The sequence below is a fragment of the Tachysurus vachellii genome, chromosome 26 (genome assembly GCF_030014155.1).
Source record: "Tachysurus vachellii isolate PV-2020 chromosome 26, HZAU_Pvac_v1, whole genome shotgun sequence".
Classification (NCBI taxonomy): domain Eukaryota; kingdom Metazoa; phylum Chordata; class Actinopteri; order Siluriformes; family Bagridae; genus Tachysurus; species Tachysurus vachellii.
In genome coordinates, this window is record NC_083485.1 from 2,103,137 (window position 1) to 2,120,536 (window position 17,400).

Genomic DNA, 17,400 nt, shown 5'->3' on the forward strand with positions numbered 1-17,400 from the left:
CAAAAAGGTCAAAACTCTACTGTTAGAGTTATATACATGAAATATTCCATAATGTACAAAACTATTTTCCGAGAGACATTTTCATTTTAAACGTTCCGGCTTCAGGGCAACTGGAAATGTTGAGACAGAGACCTTTTAAAAAGTATGTCTTGGATGATGGAGTGAAACAAGGTTGGATACATTCAAAGTATTTAAAAAGAGTCAGCAGGTTTTTTTTTAAGGTATGAATTACATTTATTGACTTCATGAGAAACAAAGGAACAGTCACAAAAAGGACAAAACTGCACTGTTGCTCAGAACAGAGACTGTGATCACGCTACAGAGAGGCAGAAAAGAGGAAAAGTGGATACAGTTTTTTTAAGTTGTTTTTTTTAGTTGTTTTTTTTTAATTAGTGTAATGCCGTAATCCGGTGTGTTGATTGATTCATAAGGTTTTTTAGCGGTTCAGTCGTGGAAGAGGTCAAAGAAGCTGTGGTCATCAGACGCCTCGTCTAATTCCAGTCCTTCGCAATAATCAGGAAGGTGAAACGCTTGAAGGTCGTCGATCTCCGTCTCTACGTTGAAGAAACTGATGAGGCCGAAAAACACAGACAGACTTTTTTTAGTCACTCAAATGTCTGGCTTAATATCGAAAAATGTTGATGTTCAAACCTCAGTGTTAAGGTTTAAAATAGAATGAGACCAAAATCACAAAGTCGAAAATAAAAAATGTTTCCGTCCTCTTTTCCCAACGAGTAGACTTCTTTTTTTTTTTTTTTATCTCTTTTTACGATAATCACATAATTAATTTCATCTCTTTACAGAAAATATCAGTCTCAACATTTCCACATATTTACATTAAGCATCCTACGTCTATGTCAGTGTGAAGGAGCTGTTACTATAGAAATGTAAGAAGAATGCAAAATTGTGTATAGAAATATTAGATTTGTTAACGTTCATACATAAAGGAATTGGAAGTATGAGGGACTTCCAGGAACAACATCATCATAATTAATATAGAGAAGCCAAATCCTAGGAACACTTAAGAAACCAACAATTTTTTTGTTCTGTAAACAAAACAAAAAAAAGAACCTGTGCTTAGGGGAAGGCACCGAGTTTCATGATGTAGCCCTAATCTTCAACAGCTGCGAAATAAATAAAATCTATGAATATGGAATTTTTCTGAAAACTCAGATCATCATATTGGAGAAGAAAAAAAAACAGTGTTGGAAAGATATTTATGTCGAAGGGAATCTTTGAAAGTTTGAAAGTTCTAGAGGAGACACTGTACCTTAATTAGTACCTTTATTTATTCCCTATAAAGTGCAACAGCAACACAAGGAAGAGGTGGAGCATCAAGAAATTAAGAGCAAAATCAAGAAATTAAAAGAATAGAATAGAATAAATAGCAATAATAAAATGACTGGATGCAGTGATTGCAGTAACTGCCTCTGACCTGAAGATGAGGTCATTCTTCTCACTGTGGTACGTGCAGGAGACGGTGATGCACCCACAGGAAGTAGTCATCATCGTGTAGTGGCCTGCTGACCAAATCATCATCATGAGTTCTTCCACATCATCATCATCATCATCATCATTATTATTATTATTATTATTATTATTATTATTATATTAGCTAGTGATTTCTGAGTGTGAACTGAGGCTGAATGATGAAAGTTAACAGGGTGTCACTCGAACGTGTCACTGACCCTGGGAGTGATGCGAGTCGTGATCGGTCATGTTGCCAGACCACATGCGCACTCTGAGGCCCTGCTCAGACTTATCATCGCTTCCCAAGTACAGCTCGTCCACGTGCGTGCCGTCGGCCGGAACCTCCATCGGGTGCTTGTGACATGGCAGGGACTGCTTCTTACAGGTATCGTTCTTGCTGTCCAGCTTGTACATCACACCCTGCGTTCGGGAGAAAGGGAGGAAAAGTTCAGTCTCAGGGGTTAGAAAAAGAACAACAACAAGAACTTTATACTTAAATTTAAAATCCAGCTCTAAATGATATAGGAAGGGAGGAAGAAGAGAGAAATGAAATAGACAGAAGAAATAGGCACAAAAACTATTAAGCAACTAACAATAGCGAACATGTCTGTAAACTTAATGCTAATAATAAAAGTATTTTATACTTTTGTATACAACTCTAAGATGCTGGAGGTTGGCAGGGTGTGTGTGTGTGTGTGTGTGTGTGTGTGTGTGTGTGTGTGTGAGAGAGAGAGAGAGAGACGTACTATAGTGTGTTAAAGTACAGCTTTACCTCATCGAAGTGTATAATCACATCCAGGTGAGAGGTTTTGTTCGATTTGCTTGTGTCCTCCACAAAGCGAAGGTACTTCTGAGTGGAATCATACTTGAAATCCCCCCATGCGATGGTATCGTCCTTGGTGGTACTCTGAACCGTGTGAGAAATGTTCGTTAACAGGTTAGAGACATATGAGGACAGCGTATCAAAACAGTTCAACGTAACACTGGAGAGAAGCAATGTTCTACTGTTTCTAATCCAGTGATCAAATCAGAAATATGAGAAACAGTGATATATGATTCTATATACTGTATGTGAGACATCTACGTACCACACAGAGCTTGCCACTGGTCTTAGATGGTGACCCTGGGAATGAAATTGGAAATAAACATCAGACATTTACACCAGCAGACATTTATCCACTGTGTTTGGTTAGAATTGTTTGGAATCGAATTACAGTCCTGATTAATTCTGTAAGTCTCTGAAACTTACGGCACGGCTCGCGGCTGGAGGAGGCCCATGCCATGGGGCAGAGGCACAGGAAAGCCACGCAGAACAGCTCAATGATACGCATCTTTGCTCTTCGTCCGGATGTCCAGATGCAGCCAGCAGTGGCATTTATACACCGAGTCCGTCTGGGACAGAACCCTCTCCCCCTTGTTGCATCCTCAATAAACGTTACACAATCACCTGCTGCTTACGCAGGCAGGAGAACCGTAAGAGCGTCAAAGCCACAGAAATAAACAGCCATAATGAAAATAAACTGGTCCGGCCTCCCGCCAGCGTGCTGGATGTTCTCGGAACTGGTGACACCGAGCAGGCGGGACGTCGGTTCACGTAAGGTGATGTTTGCTGCAAAACAATCTGTAGAAACTCATCATGATGCAGGTGTGAAAATAAAAGTTCACTTATTATTGGAGAGAGTTTGGCCTTCAGGCATGTTTTCCTAGACATTTTCTTCTTATCCCTTCCATCAGTTGAGCTTTAGTGAGACATTGCTCTGGAAAAGTCTGGAATCAGATTGGAACATCACGTCGCTGATGAGTGAAAGATAGAAATGATGGAGATATCAAGTTTCTACTGAATATTACATAAACGCAAAACAAACGATTTGACTGGAAAGAAAATCCACTTAAATGGCAATGGAATCTATTAAGTATAATATGAACTAAATTTAAGTTAACTGCTTATCAAACTATCAAAATAAATACAACACTTCTAAAATACAGAAGGCACTTGTTTTATATACACATTTTTATGGTGCCTCCTGTTCCCATGTTTCAATGTTCTTCGGTTTGTCCATCTAAGGATTTGTTAAAAGGTTTGATTGAAACAGCTTTTTATCTCTGCAGAGGAACGTTGAGAAAGCATTATATTATAAGATCTCGCTGCTTATTGCTGTGTCATGTTATTCGTGTCGTGTCTTTAATGACCTCGTTCGGTCTAAATTCTAGACGCAGGTGACCGGGCCTGTTTGTTTAGCTTCACCGCATGTATTTCTACTCCGCTTTCCTCACCAACAGAGAACCAGAGAGCAGCTGGGGACAGGGCGATAACGACAGGGACCTGATCAGGGGACACGCTCAGGAGATGTGATTAGGGGACGCGCTCAGGAGACGTGATTAGGGGACGCGCTCAGGAGACGTGATTAGGGGACGCGCTCAGGAGACGTGATTAGGGGACGCGCTCAGGAGACGTGATTAGGGGACGCGCTCAGGAGACGTGATATAGGGACGCGCTCAGGAGACGTGATTAGGGGACACGATCAGCTTGGAGATATCTTAGCACCCTATTTCTGATTCTTGGAAAAGCCAAAGAGTCATGCTGACTCAGTACAAGCGTTTCAGTGAAAGAAAATGAATCTGTGTTGAACACAACTCGTGATTTTCCTCCCGGTTTTGATGTACACATCCTCATTGGTTAATTCTGTGGTGTAACAGAACTAAAAAATCTGAACGAAACTCTGACCACCTTCGTCCCGTAGTAATGACTCATGTCAGGCTGATTAAAGTCCCACTTCCTCAGCTGTTGTAAGAACTTCGCCAAATCCACCTTCTAAAAATCTCTGTCGAGAAATATGAATATCAAGTTGCGACAATTTTTTCTTCAATGTTGCACAAACAAAATTCTAATAATAATAATAATAATACATTGTGTCACATTTTTTATAAAAGAGAACGAAAAGAATAAAAATGTAAAAACGAAAGGATAATTAAATACATCGAAAACATGCATATGTTCTTAATAAATAGACTTTTCAATTCAAATCTGTTTGTATAGCACTTTTAACAATGGAAAATGGTGCAAAGCAGTTTTATGGGAATATAGAAATGTATTCAAATGAAACAAATGATTTAATTTAATTCCTAATGAACAAGTTTATCTGTATAGCATCATGTCATTTCAAGCATATATAGCTGCAGTACATAGTGAAATGAAATACCTTTTCCCCAGGACCACGCTAGAACTACACAGAGCTAAGGGCTGAAAAGTAACTTGTCCAAGGAACAAAGTGCATCAGTGCAAGACAGCAGACAGACAGTACACTACAGACAGACAGCATACAGACAGACAGACGGTACACTACAGACAGACAGCAGACAGACAGAACACTACAGACAGACAGCAGACAGACAGAACACTACACTACAGACAGACAGTACACTACAGACAGACAGACAAAAGACAGACAGTACACTACAGACAACAGACAGACAGTACACTACAGACAGAGAGCAGACAGACAGTACACTACAGACAGACAGCAGACAGACAGTACACTACAGACGGACAGTACACTACAGACAGACAGCAGACAGACAGTACACTACAGACAGACAGACAGCAGACAGACAGTACACTACAGACAGACAGACAGCAGACAGACAGTACACTACAGACAGACAGTACACTACAGACAGACAGCAGACAGACAGTAAACTACAGACAGACAGCAGACAGACAGTACACTACAGACAGACAGCAGACAGACAGTACACTACAGACAGACACAGTAGACTACAGACAGACAGACAGACAGACAGACAGTACACTACAGACAGACACAGTAGACTACAGACAGACAGACAGACAGACAGTACACTACAGACAGACACAGTAGACTACAGACAGACAGCAGACAGACAGAACACTACAGACAGACAGCAGACAGACAGAACACTACACTACAGACAGACAGCAGACAGACAGACAGCAGACAGAACACTACAGACAGACAGTACACTACAGACAGACAGACAAAAGACAGACAGTACACTACAGACAGACAGACAACAGACAGACAGTACACTACAGACAGACAGCAGACAGACAGTACACTACAGACAGACAGTACACTACAGACAGACAGCAGACAGACAGTACACTACAGACAGACAGACAGTAGAAAGACAGACAGTACACTACAGACAGACAGACAGCACGCGGCTGGAGGAGGCCCATGCCATGGGGCAGAGGCACAGGAAAGCCACGCAGAACAGCTCAATGATACGCATCTTTGCTCTTCGTCCGGATGTCCAGATGCAGACAGCAGACAGACAGTACACTACAGACAGACAGACAGCAGACAGACAGTACACTACAGACAGACAGTACACTACAGACAGACAGTACACTACAGACAGACAGCAGACAGACAGTACACTACAGACAGACAGCAGACAGACAGTACACTACAGACAGACAGCAGACAGACAGTACACTACAGACAGACACAGTAGACTACAGACAGACAGACAGACAGACAGTACACTACAGACAGACACAGTAGACTACAGACAGACAGACAGACAGACAGTACACTACACTACATTCTTTAACCCCTAACTGTTCTGTTAAAAAGAATAAATTCAAAACTAAATAAATGCATCTGCCATAAATGTCATTTTATTCATAAAATGTGGAACAAATAGACATAAAACCATCAGAAGCAGGCAATAAACTGAGTGCAGGAGCAGGCAGTGTTTTGTTTGAGATTTTTCCTCTGAAATTCAAACCCTGTAGAGCTACAGAGCTTCAGTGGTTTTAGTTTAATAACCCAGCATTATGACCAGGATGACAGACTTTTCTAGATACTGCGCCCTCTGCTGGTTAATCATCTTAAATACAGTCATCAGACTAGATAAACTGCATACTAATGTACGATTTTTCATTCATTCATTCATCTTCTACCGCTTATCCGAACTACCTCGGGTCACGGGGAGCCTGTGCCTATCTCAGGCGTCATTGGACATCAAGGCAGGATACACCCTGGACGGAGTGCCAACCCATCACAGGGCACACACACTCTCATTCTGTACGATTTTTGCTTTTCAAAAAAAAAAAAAAAGGAAAAAAGTACAAAAGAAAAAAAAGTTTCATTTGCACTCTGAGTTTCAGAAATCTGTGGAGAAAAAAAGTGTGTGTTCATTTTTTATATTTGTGTGCTCTTTAATATTTTATTTTCTATATTTTATAAAAAAGAAAGAAAAGAAAAGAAATGAAACATGCCTAAACAGACTGAGCAGTTAGAGATTGAATAATAGGTTGAAATGTGAATGACGGTGAGTATTAAGGGATGAAACAAGAACAAAGTCAATAGGAAAATTAAACTGTGTTTCAAATTCTTGATTTAATTTTTGCATCTAAGAACTGATCCTGAAATTGTGGAGGAAAAGATCTGCCTCAGAATTCCATGGTTTTCAGAATAATGCAGGATCTTTTAGCTGAGTAAAGGTCATGAGCCCTTGCAAAGTCATGAGATTCACCAATGGAGCATGAAAAATCTTCATTTATTTTAGTTACTAATGTCACGTATAACGTGGCAGCTGCAAGGACGGATTCTGTGTGCAGGTATTTTAAAATGTTACTGGGAGACACATTTAGAAGACAAATACACCTGAAAGTTTGGAGGAATTTCTCCGTCGGCCTTCACTTGATAACTCTGAGGTAAAAATAAACAAATAAAACAAACAAATAAATAAATAAATACAGAAATAATACAGAAAAATATCCCAAAACAAATCTTAATTTAAAAATCCAAAATTATAAATCCAGAATTTTAAAAATATACCATGATCGAGGCTTGAGATTTGTTTATAAAGTTTTATTCGGAAGATCTGGATTATCTGGGCCTAGATTATTTGCTTGGTCAGTCAGAGGATCAGTAAGTTATCTAGTGATGGAAATGTTTTGTGAATAAATTGCAAACTACACATTTTAGGTTTGTCCAAAATATTTTTCTGCCACAGTTTCACTACAGCATCCAGCAGCTAATGAGGACCATCTCCTCAGCAGACCCTTTTGTAATATTCCTAATCTAACACATCTGGTTTTGCAACAGACTGTATTTTGTTTTGTTTTTTTTGTTTTTTGTTTTTTTGAGCTGTCATCTAGTCTGCTTCTGGTCCTCACATGATTAACGTATTCCCGTCTGTGGAGATCTGCGTAAAAATGGCCCCAGTAAAAAGAAAAAGGTTCCATTTCTCTGAATAATGTGAGACTGAAAAGAAAAGGAATTCATAAGGAAAGTAGGGGAAGGCCAGAAAACAGCTGAGACTGCATGAATCAATGAGATAGTAGGGGGGGAGAGGAGAGAGAGAGAGGGGGGGGAGAGAGAAGTCTCTTGCATTACAGAAATGAGGAAGAGAAAGCGACTTGGGGAAGCCTCTGCTTCGGGGATGATTGAAAGAAACAGTGTGTGTGTAGGTGTGAGTGTGTCACTAAGTGTACGTATGTATACGACACCCACCACCTTTCTATCAAGGGAATACCCAGGAAGAGGATTATGATATGACTAATTATTAGCATTCTTAAATTCAATAATATCCCTAGCAGTGTGAAACACACCTGCATGCACACACACGGACATGGACACAGTCTGTCTCTCTCAAACACACACCCTCAGAGATATTTCAATTCATATATATACACTCTTTTCCCAGAATGCAAACTTTCCATATCCTAAACTGAATCAGACGACGTTTCTAAATCAGTGCTTTTGATACTATCAGAAATTTGTGCGGATTGAACTAGTAAAATTGTTATTATATCTTATTCAGCACTTTTACACATGACCAAATATTAATTAGTGGCAGGACTGAGTTGCTGTGATTAGAACTTACGCAGTATTTATATCACACTGCTGCTGCTGCTGATGTTGAAGGATTTCAAAGAATGTATGTCAAACAAAATATGTTGGCGGTGTCACGTCAACTAAAAATAATAATTAATTTAAAAAAAATTTAGCTTGTCTTTCTTTACTAGAGATTTTACATTTATATCCTTTGGGAAATTTGCATGATATAAGAGGAACGAAAAACATTAACAAATAATTGTTTCACAGTCGGGGAGGGCACGGTGGCTTAGTGGTTAGCACGTTCGCTTCACACCTCCAGGGTTGGGGGTTTGATTCCCGCCTCCGCCTTGTGTGTGTGGAGTTTGCATGTTCTCCCCGTGCCTCGGGAGTTTCCTCCGGGTACTCCGGTTTCCTCCCCTGGTCCAAAGACATGCATGGTAGGTTGACTGGCATCTCTGGAAAATTGTCTGCAGTGTGTGAGTGAATGAGTGTGTGTGTAGTACCTGTGTAGAAGTACCTAGAATCAACATGAATGTATACATAACAAAAACTCATTATCTGACAGTATCAATACATGTGTGTATCGCTGCTTCTTCACTGTAGTAACCAGAAATATAAACAGAACTTCCTTAACACTTCCTTAGCTCCACATGCTCTTTGCAAGAATGGAATACTCTGAAACATACATATAATCATCAAATAAGCACAATGTTAATACTTCCTCTTAAACTGAGAGAAAAGAATCAAATCATCTGAAACAATATAATTATACTTTCACTAACATTAATATTTTAAATATTCATAACCGATAGCGTCTCTCACGTTGACCACGAGGTGCCCATACTACACACGTGCTCAGGCCTGCTAGCTCATGACCCATTATCAAAAGTGTAATACAAATAAGTTTTTAAACAGTTTTTAACACACTTAACTCGATAGTATCGCATTAAATAGTGTTCGTTTTTAAATAAGGGTCTTAATTTGCAACTACTGTACCTGTGTAGAAGTACCGAAAGAATTAAATAAATAAATAAATAATGACGGGGGGCACGGTGGCTTAGTGGTTAGCACGTTCTCCTCACACCTCCAGGGTTGGGGGTTCGATTCCCACCTCCACCTTGTGTGTGTGGAGTTTGCATGTTCTCCCCGTGCCTCGGGGGTTTCCTCCGGGTACTCCGGTTTCCTCCCCGGTCCAAAGACATGCATGGTAGGTTGATTGGCATCTCTGGAAAAATTGTCCGTAGTGTGTGATTGCGTGAGTGAATGAGAGTGTGTGTGTGCCCTGTGATGGGTTGCCACTCCGTCCAGGGTGTATCCTGCCTTGATGCCCGATGACGCCTGAGATGCCCCGTGACCCGAGGTAGTTCGGATAAGCGGTAGAAGATGAATGAATGAATGAATGAATAATGACAGAGAATGGTGCAGTGATGGCTTCCGTGACGGTGTATTAATTTAGAATCAAGCGCATCGGGGCGCATCACCTAGTGGCGCGCGCGATGACGTCATCACGCAGGTGTGTCAAATAATGAGGATACTTAATCCAATAAAATGTGCTAAATTAAACACCTATTTTATGTAAAGTACGACTTGAAAATCAAGCACTATTCAATGAATACTAATGTGAATACTACAAAAATAAATGTAACATTTTTATAATACATTTAAATGTGAACTCGTTTGATAACACTTATTCAGTATATCACGTGTGTGTGTGTGTGTGTGTTAATTTCGTCAGACGAGACGAGACGAAATATGTTCGTCAACAACCTTTTTTTTCATGACTAAGACGAGACGATGACAAGATTGCACCACTGTCCAAAAACGCTGACTAAGACTAAATTAACATGCATTATTGTGGACGAAAAAAGACGAGACGAAACTGTTTTGTATAAAATAAAAACTAAGATAAAATCTCTCTTCATTTTCGTCTACAATTTTCTCTGCTTTTTCATCAGCTGTTACGCCTTTAAAATATTCAGCACGAGTTCGCGGCTGCGCTGTTGCTCAAGTTACAGTTTATTATATTGTTACCTACCAAATAAATCGATAATTTGACACAAAATGATGATTTAAAAAGGAGTTTATTGATTTAAAAACAATTGTATTGTTTCCGCTAAAGAAAATAGTGCGCTCCATCTCTACGGTTAGAATCCTGTGTGTCCATGGCAACGCTCTGTTTTTCATGGCAACGGTGTGTTATAGTTCGCAGCGGTCTGTTATCAAGAAATAAAATAGTGTGTGTGTAGAAAGAATTCGTCCACACGCCGCTCAAATAAATAAATAAATAAAAACTCCTGAGCTCAAGTCCACCCCTGGTCTAGTCCGGCTTTTTGTGTTAAATTATATTTCCTGTCACTGCACAGCTCTTTTATTGTACATGACAGCTTATGTCCCGATGACCGGTCTTTGCATTACGATTAAACGCAGTATGAATAAAGTAAAATGTGATGTGAGGTCAAGTTCGAGTGTATGCACTGTTTAAACGAGTGTTCTCAACTTCTCACAGATACTTTTGTGATTCGCGGAGTTTTGACAAGTTTTATAGCCTTGATATTGTTTCTTATTCAAAAGTGGTGACAGAAAAAATTCAGCACCCCTCAACCTGAAACCTCTTCCCACCCCCCTGTCACAATCACATCATAATCAAAATTAATAATTAGGCTTAAAAGCAAATGTAAGGGACTCAAGTTTAACAATTACATGTAATATTGCTCCAAATATCAATTATTCGTTAATATATATATATAATTCGTTAATATATATATATATATACACACACACACCTACAGTTTTGATCTTAGGCTTTCATTAAGTTATTTATTTCCAACACTTGTGTTCCTGATATTATTGCATTTAATGAGGCCTCGTTGTATTTATTCTTACAATAGATTCCAGATGTGGTCAAGCTACAATTTTTTGACTAAAACTAGATTAAAATTAAAAGAGTTTTAGTCGACTAAAACTTGACTAAGATACCTTGAGTTTTCTTTTGACTAAAACTAGACTAAAATGACAAGACTTTTAGTCGACTAAAACTAAGACTAACAAAAAAGATATGTGAATGACTAAATATGACTAAAACTATCAAGGACATTTGGCACAAGACTAAGACTAAATTAAAAATAGGTGAGGAAATTAACAATAGTGTGTGTGCCCTGTGATGGGTTGGCACTCCGTCCAGGGTGTATCCTGCCTTGATGCCTGATGACAGCTGAGATAGGCACAGGCTCCCCGTGACCCGAGGTAGTTCGGATAAGCGGTAGAAGATGAATGAGAGTGAGAGTGTTTCACAGTCACCTTTTATTCCGTACTCACTGTATATTTTATATTTCATTCATGATTATTTAATTCTTGTTTCTATTTATTTATTTTATGTTTTCACAGATTTCTCTGTTTGTAGCAGCCAAACCTTTCAGTTTCACAGCAGTTGCTTGTTTGCTAATTTACATTACATCGTGTTTTCTTTGAAACGTTTCTTTTTTCTTATTAATGTACAGTGGGACTGTGATGATTGTGGAAAATCTTAAACGTGTTGATAACGGCAACAAAGATGAGGTCAAAGTTTTGGTAAAACTCCTTTTACATGAAACAGGGAACATGTGTGTGTGTGTGTGTGTGTGTGTGTGTGTGTGTGTGTGTGTGTGTGTGTGTGTGTGTGTGTGAGCAGTAATAAAGAAGTGTGAAGTGTTGCTCAACACAAGAACCCAATCAAAGCAAAAGCAGGAACTGGAAATGTGTGTTGCGTTGATGATTAAATCTATTTCAGTTCTGTTTACAAACAACTGTAATCCTCTGTACAGTAAAATTGCAAAGCTAAAACTATTCATCTTAACTTGAATGAACTTTTTTGGACTGATATAAATATAACACACGTGCACTCACACATTTCTGGATGTAATGCAAAATAAAATATTGGGTGAATAATGCAGAATTGTTTACTTCTGATTTCTGTTTGACTCTGGATGAAGGCTTTCAGCCCTAATAACAAAACAAAAAGCAAAACAGCTTTGAGCATCCAAGAAAAAGGTGAGAAAGTAAGAAATGCAGTGAGACCTAAAAATTATGCTAAATGTGTTGGGAATCTCCAGGGAAAATATGTAAAGGTTATTTTCCTTCTATCCAAATCCACATTTATTGACTAATTATGCAGAAAATATTTCTTATTGCAACACACAAACAATTAAAAATACACTATTTCACATTCTTTGGCTAGTTACTTAAGCAAAAATAAATACATACATACATAAAGAAATAAGCAAGATTGTTTGCATGATTCATTTGCCTTATAAAAATAGATTTATTTTAAATTAGTGACCAAGAAATTAAGAACAACTCACATGGGCCACGATGCCACCACCCCCATGCTTCACTAGTTTAGTCTAGTAGTATTTAGCTTTGCATTCTCAAGCAGGCCTTTTACTTTCCCGACCCTGTTCTGCAAAGTTCTTCAAAATTGTCTTTTAACTCAGCTCATTTTTCCATTATCTTTTCTCTTGTATACAGCAATCTTGAGGTACAGTAGTGACCTCGATGTACAATAAGGTTTGCATTTGCAACATCAGTGCGACTGTTCATGCTTTTAGACTTATTTCCCACAAACAACAGCAGCAGCAACACATTTTGGTAAAAAGTCTGCTGTCTAACTTTGGGTTCCTGCTTCCCCTCAGGCGGTTCAGCTGAACTGTCGTCTCCACCACACCTTTCACTTCACCTTACACACAAGACAGTATCTGTGGAGCATTGTAGAGGACTTGCCATCAGATACTGACACAAGGGTACCGTTCCAGCCTAGGGCTCAGCTCCACGGACTAAGGGCAGTAGTTACAACCCTAAAGATTCCAGACTTTGTTACAGGTGATTCCAGTTAGTTTACCAAGCTCAACATCGCTCTCAAGGACCACCTAGCTTTAGAATCTATGGCGCTCTTTGACTATCAGATCCTGATCTGTGCCTGGATAAAGCCTGCCTGGTAGGTGACTCTTAACTCAACATTTCTTCTCCCTACACCGACACCATGACAGATCTGACTGAGAGATTTGGCTACCCGTATGACCTTGCCCTCAGGAGAATAGATAAAGTTATACATGCATACATTGTTTACCACAAAGCCTGGTGGATTTCTAGAATTTTCCATTTGTTTAACACAAAACAAATGCTTTATTATTATTTTTTAATTTAGTCTCTAAATAAAAGCCTTACACGACACACAATGAGAAGTGTCTTTAGGACACACTGTCATATTTTTACCGAAGGACGCTTAAAGGCATGGTTAATGAAATCCACGAATTGATCTCTAAGCCACCGAAACCTCTCAGGTCTAGTTCTGTAGGAATGTACGCGTTGTGGCATCGTCCAGATGTGATTTCCACTCTTGCTGTGATACAGTTTTTTAGTGACATAATCTATAAAATACCTGAAAAAATCCTGCATGAGGAATCAATCAATCAATCAATCAAATTTTATTTGTATAGCAGTTTCAACACCATAACAATGGACCAAAGTGCTTTACATGGTAAAAATCATTATATAAGTCATAAAAAGTATATAAACAACAAGTATATAAAAAAAAGTATATAAACAACAATTACAATTTTATATTAATTAAAGAGAGACCAACACCTCGATCTTCTCATGGTAAAAAGAAGCGAAGTCTTCTGCAGTCAGAGACGATAGAGAAGCTTTCCTTATGGCAGACTGGCAATTCCAGAGCCCACCTACCACCACTGTTTGAGACTCACACAACAGAGGATGGTAGATGAGGTTACCTCTGGTCTGTAGATGAGAGCACCTACAATGGTAAGAGGGTGACTACAGAGATGAGTATTGAACTACAGACTACAGAGATGAGTATTGAATTAAACACACATAAGTGAGCCCTGGGATTTGTGGACTGTTTTACGCCACCATTTTCTCACTTGGGTTGATATACCACTGGGCAGAGAGTAAAAGTTTCTCACAAGCACTGATAATGGGAATTTTATTGATTGCATACATTTTTGTTGTTTCTTCGTTTTTTTATGTTTGTTTTTATACATTAAAACCCATATCGATTTATGTCTAAAGTATTAAAACAGTCATTAAATGTAAGCTTTCTTTTAATATTCTAAAAATCGAATAAACTCAAAGAAATATATTGAACCCGTTAAATGTGGTTCTTAAGGTCAATTTAAATCCCTGCTCACACAAGAAAAAACAAATGTCGGGGGGGAAAAAAACGATTTTTATTTTCGGATAAAAATGCATCAGTTTATCACATGCAGAGAAGAACTTAAATATATTATTTTAGGAATCTGTGCAAAAGTAAATCTGTGCAAAAGTAAAAGATGAATTGAAATGAAATCAAATTAAATAAATGGGCAGAACGAAATGAAAACCATGAAATGAAAGGATGAAAATAAGTGAAAATGAAAACGTTTTAGGAAACTGTAAGGAAGAGTGAAAGAGGAGAAAAGGAGTCACAGTATAATGCGTGAGTTCCCCAATTACACTTTCCCTAATGACTGAAGCGTAACCCCGGGCATTTGGAGTAAACAACCCCAACACACACACACACGCACGCACGCACGCACGCACGCACACACACACACACACACACACACACACACACACACACACACACACACACACACACACACACACACACACACACACACACACACACACACACATATTACACACATTACATATTACATTGCAACCAACTATTTTGTGAAAAGAAATTACCCAGCTTTGCGATGCCAAGTAACAAACTGGAGTAAATAATAATAATAATAATAATAATAATAATAATAATAATATTGATGATAATAATAATAATAATAATAATAGTGATGATGATGATGATAATAATGATAATAATAATGATAATAATAATAATAATAATAATAATAATAATAATAATAATAATAATAAATAACAAATGTGATACAAAGTATGATTATTAATATTATTGTGACGCTGCTGATGGTGGTTTATATATATATATATATATATATATATATATATATATATATATATATATATATATATATATATATATATATATATATTAGGATGTAATTAGGTGTATTATCCTTTTCATTCTCATTTCATTGCTTCAATGGTAAGTGGAAAGCCCCAATCACGCAACCGCCTTATAAACTCCTCTCTTCTGCCACAGAGTCGCTACACACACACACACCTCACACCGACAGAGATCAACCCGGACCACACAGGAGACACACCACAATACTCACCACCCTCAGAGGTAAGTGTGTACGCGTGCGTGCTGGTGTCCGTCTATGTTTACATATTAATCCGGTAAACAGGATTCATTATTTATTGCTTTAATGGTATATTAAAGAAACTTGTTTTAAGTTTTCAGAAGATCAAATCAATTTTATATACCGGATTATAGAATAATTATCAAGGTAAATGCGATGCAAATATATTATACACATATATACATATACACATTTCTATATATATATATATATATATATATATATATATATATATATATATATATATATATATAGAAACTACTCATAATACTGACATATAAATATATTTAAACCTGACGGTTTTGTTGTAATAATAATAATAATAATAATAATAATAATAATAATAATAATAATAATGAATTATAATTAATAATCACTTTGTCATGAATATGTGTGTGTGTGTGTGTTGTGGTGCTGTCGACCTATTAATCTACTCACTAGTCTGTGTTTATTTACAAGGGTGTGTCTATTAAGATAACATTCATTATTAACTTATTCATTTATTGTGTGTGTGTGTGTGTGTGTGTGTGTGTTAGATGGCATGGTGCAGAACAGTTCTATGGTTCTGTCTTTTAGCAACAATGTATGAGAGACGCTGCTCTTCTCTTAGTAGTTTCTCCAACTCCCTCAGTCTGACACGTGCCGTCCGCTCCAACGTACAGAATCTTCTACTCAGATACGTAAGTGACCAGAACTATCCAGGTCTATCACTGGTTTACGGAATGGCACAGTAACGGTATTTAATGGCATTGGAGTGGAATTGGAGTCAAATGTGTAGTATAAGAACTAGAGGGTTGGTAGATTAGAGATTGGGGCACCTGCCAAATGCTGTGAATGTAGACCTTTTGAATGACATGCAGAAGTGCAGAATACCGGAATTTGCCTTGACACCATTTAATACAATTTACTGTTTAAATACTAAACAAATAAATAAATATTATGTATTAAATATGTTTTTTTTTTTGGCAGAAACAAGAACAATTTGGAGATAAACACTTTGATGACAAGAGAATCGTATTAAACACACTGCCACCAGTCACCATAAACTATCGGACCTGGCTTCAAATGGAGGTGTGTGTGTGTGTGTGTGTGTGTGTGTGTGTGTGTATACACTAAATTATATGTGTACTATAATTTACTACGGCACATGGTTTAACTCTTAACATTGTGTGTGTGTGTGTGTGTGTGTGTGTGTGTGTGTGTGTGTGTGTGTGTGTGTGTGTACACTAAATTATATGTGTACTATAATTTACTACGGCACATGGTTTAACTCTTAACATTGTGTGTGTGTGTGTGTGTGTAGGATGCTGAGCGCTTGTTCCGTGCCTCTCGTGACCTTCAGTCGTTCTGGTCTCACCTGGAGAGTCAGCGTCAGAAACTGCAGGGAAACAGCGATCAAGTTGAAGAGAGAGCGATGAAGATGAAGACGAGAAACAGGCGAGGAAGACCACTTCAGTCCTTATCCCAGAGCATTCTGGGAATCCAGCTGGACCTCCGGGACCTCATCAGACAAGTCAACTCTCAGGTATGTACGCATAAAATATAGACTACATATGAAGCAGAGCTTTTCACATTTCAATCTCTTTGTTCGCACACATACAGAACATCTTCCTCAAACAGTTTCGGCTTTTTCCCCCTTTGCTGCCTCTCGAACAGCTGGTATAAAATAATGACTAATCATCACACAGTAAAAGGCTCACTTTCATTAGAGACCTGTTGCTAAACAGAGGAGCGCTCGAGCGACGGCACAGCAAAAGTCCATGGGAACTTCTGGGGCTCTTCTCATCAGGACTGTTTAATTCTGTAGTTTCAGTTGACTTTCTCATATTCTCAAT

General features: G+C 38.3%; 2 protein-coding genes across 3 annotated transcripts in view; one reads left to right on the forward strand and one right to left on the reverse strand.

Moving 5' to 3' along the window:
• Positions 1–223: 223 nt before the first annotated feature.
• Positions 224–2,853, reverse strand: epd (ependymin). 2 transcript variants are annotated; one of them, XM_060863484.1, is made up of 6 exons: positions 2,720–2,853; positions 2,559–2,593; positions 2,243–2,377; positions 1,689–1,890; positions 1,436–1,523; positions 224–568 (listed from the first exon to the last, which is right to left on the reverse strand). In XM_060863484.1, exons 1-6 carry the CDS (start codon positions 2,799–2,801, stop codon positions 445–447), a joined length of 666 nt encoding a protein of 221 aa, XP_060719467.1. In that variant the 5' UTR covers positions 2,802–2,853; the 3' UTR covers positions 224–444. The 2 variants fall into 2 exon arrangements, with proteins under 2 accessions (XP_060719467.1, XP_060719468.1); XM_060863485.1 differs by having other exon boundaries at positions 228–568; positions 1,436–1,520; positions 2,720–2,845.
• A 12,568-nt stretch (positions 2,854–15,421) lies between these two features.
• Positions 15,422–17,400, forward strand: part of LOC132841207 (uncharacterized) — a 7,325-nt gene continuing 5,346 nt past the window's right edge. Inside the window, exons 1-4 of the mRNA XM_060863479.1 lie at positions 15,422–15,549; positions 16,102–16,245; positions 16,535–16,636; positions 16,869–17,090. Coding sequence (XP_060719462.1) covers positions 16,102–16,245; positions 16,535–16,636; positions 16,869–17,090 — 468 coding nt within the window. The 5' untranslated portion in view covers positions 15,422–15,549. The remainder of the gene's footprint in view (positions 15,550–16,101; positions 16,246–16,534; positions 16,637–16,868; positions 17,091–17,400) is intronic.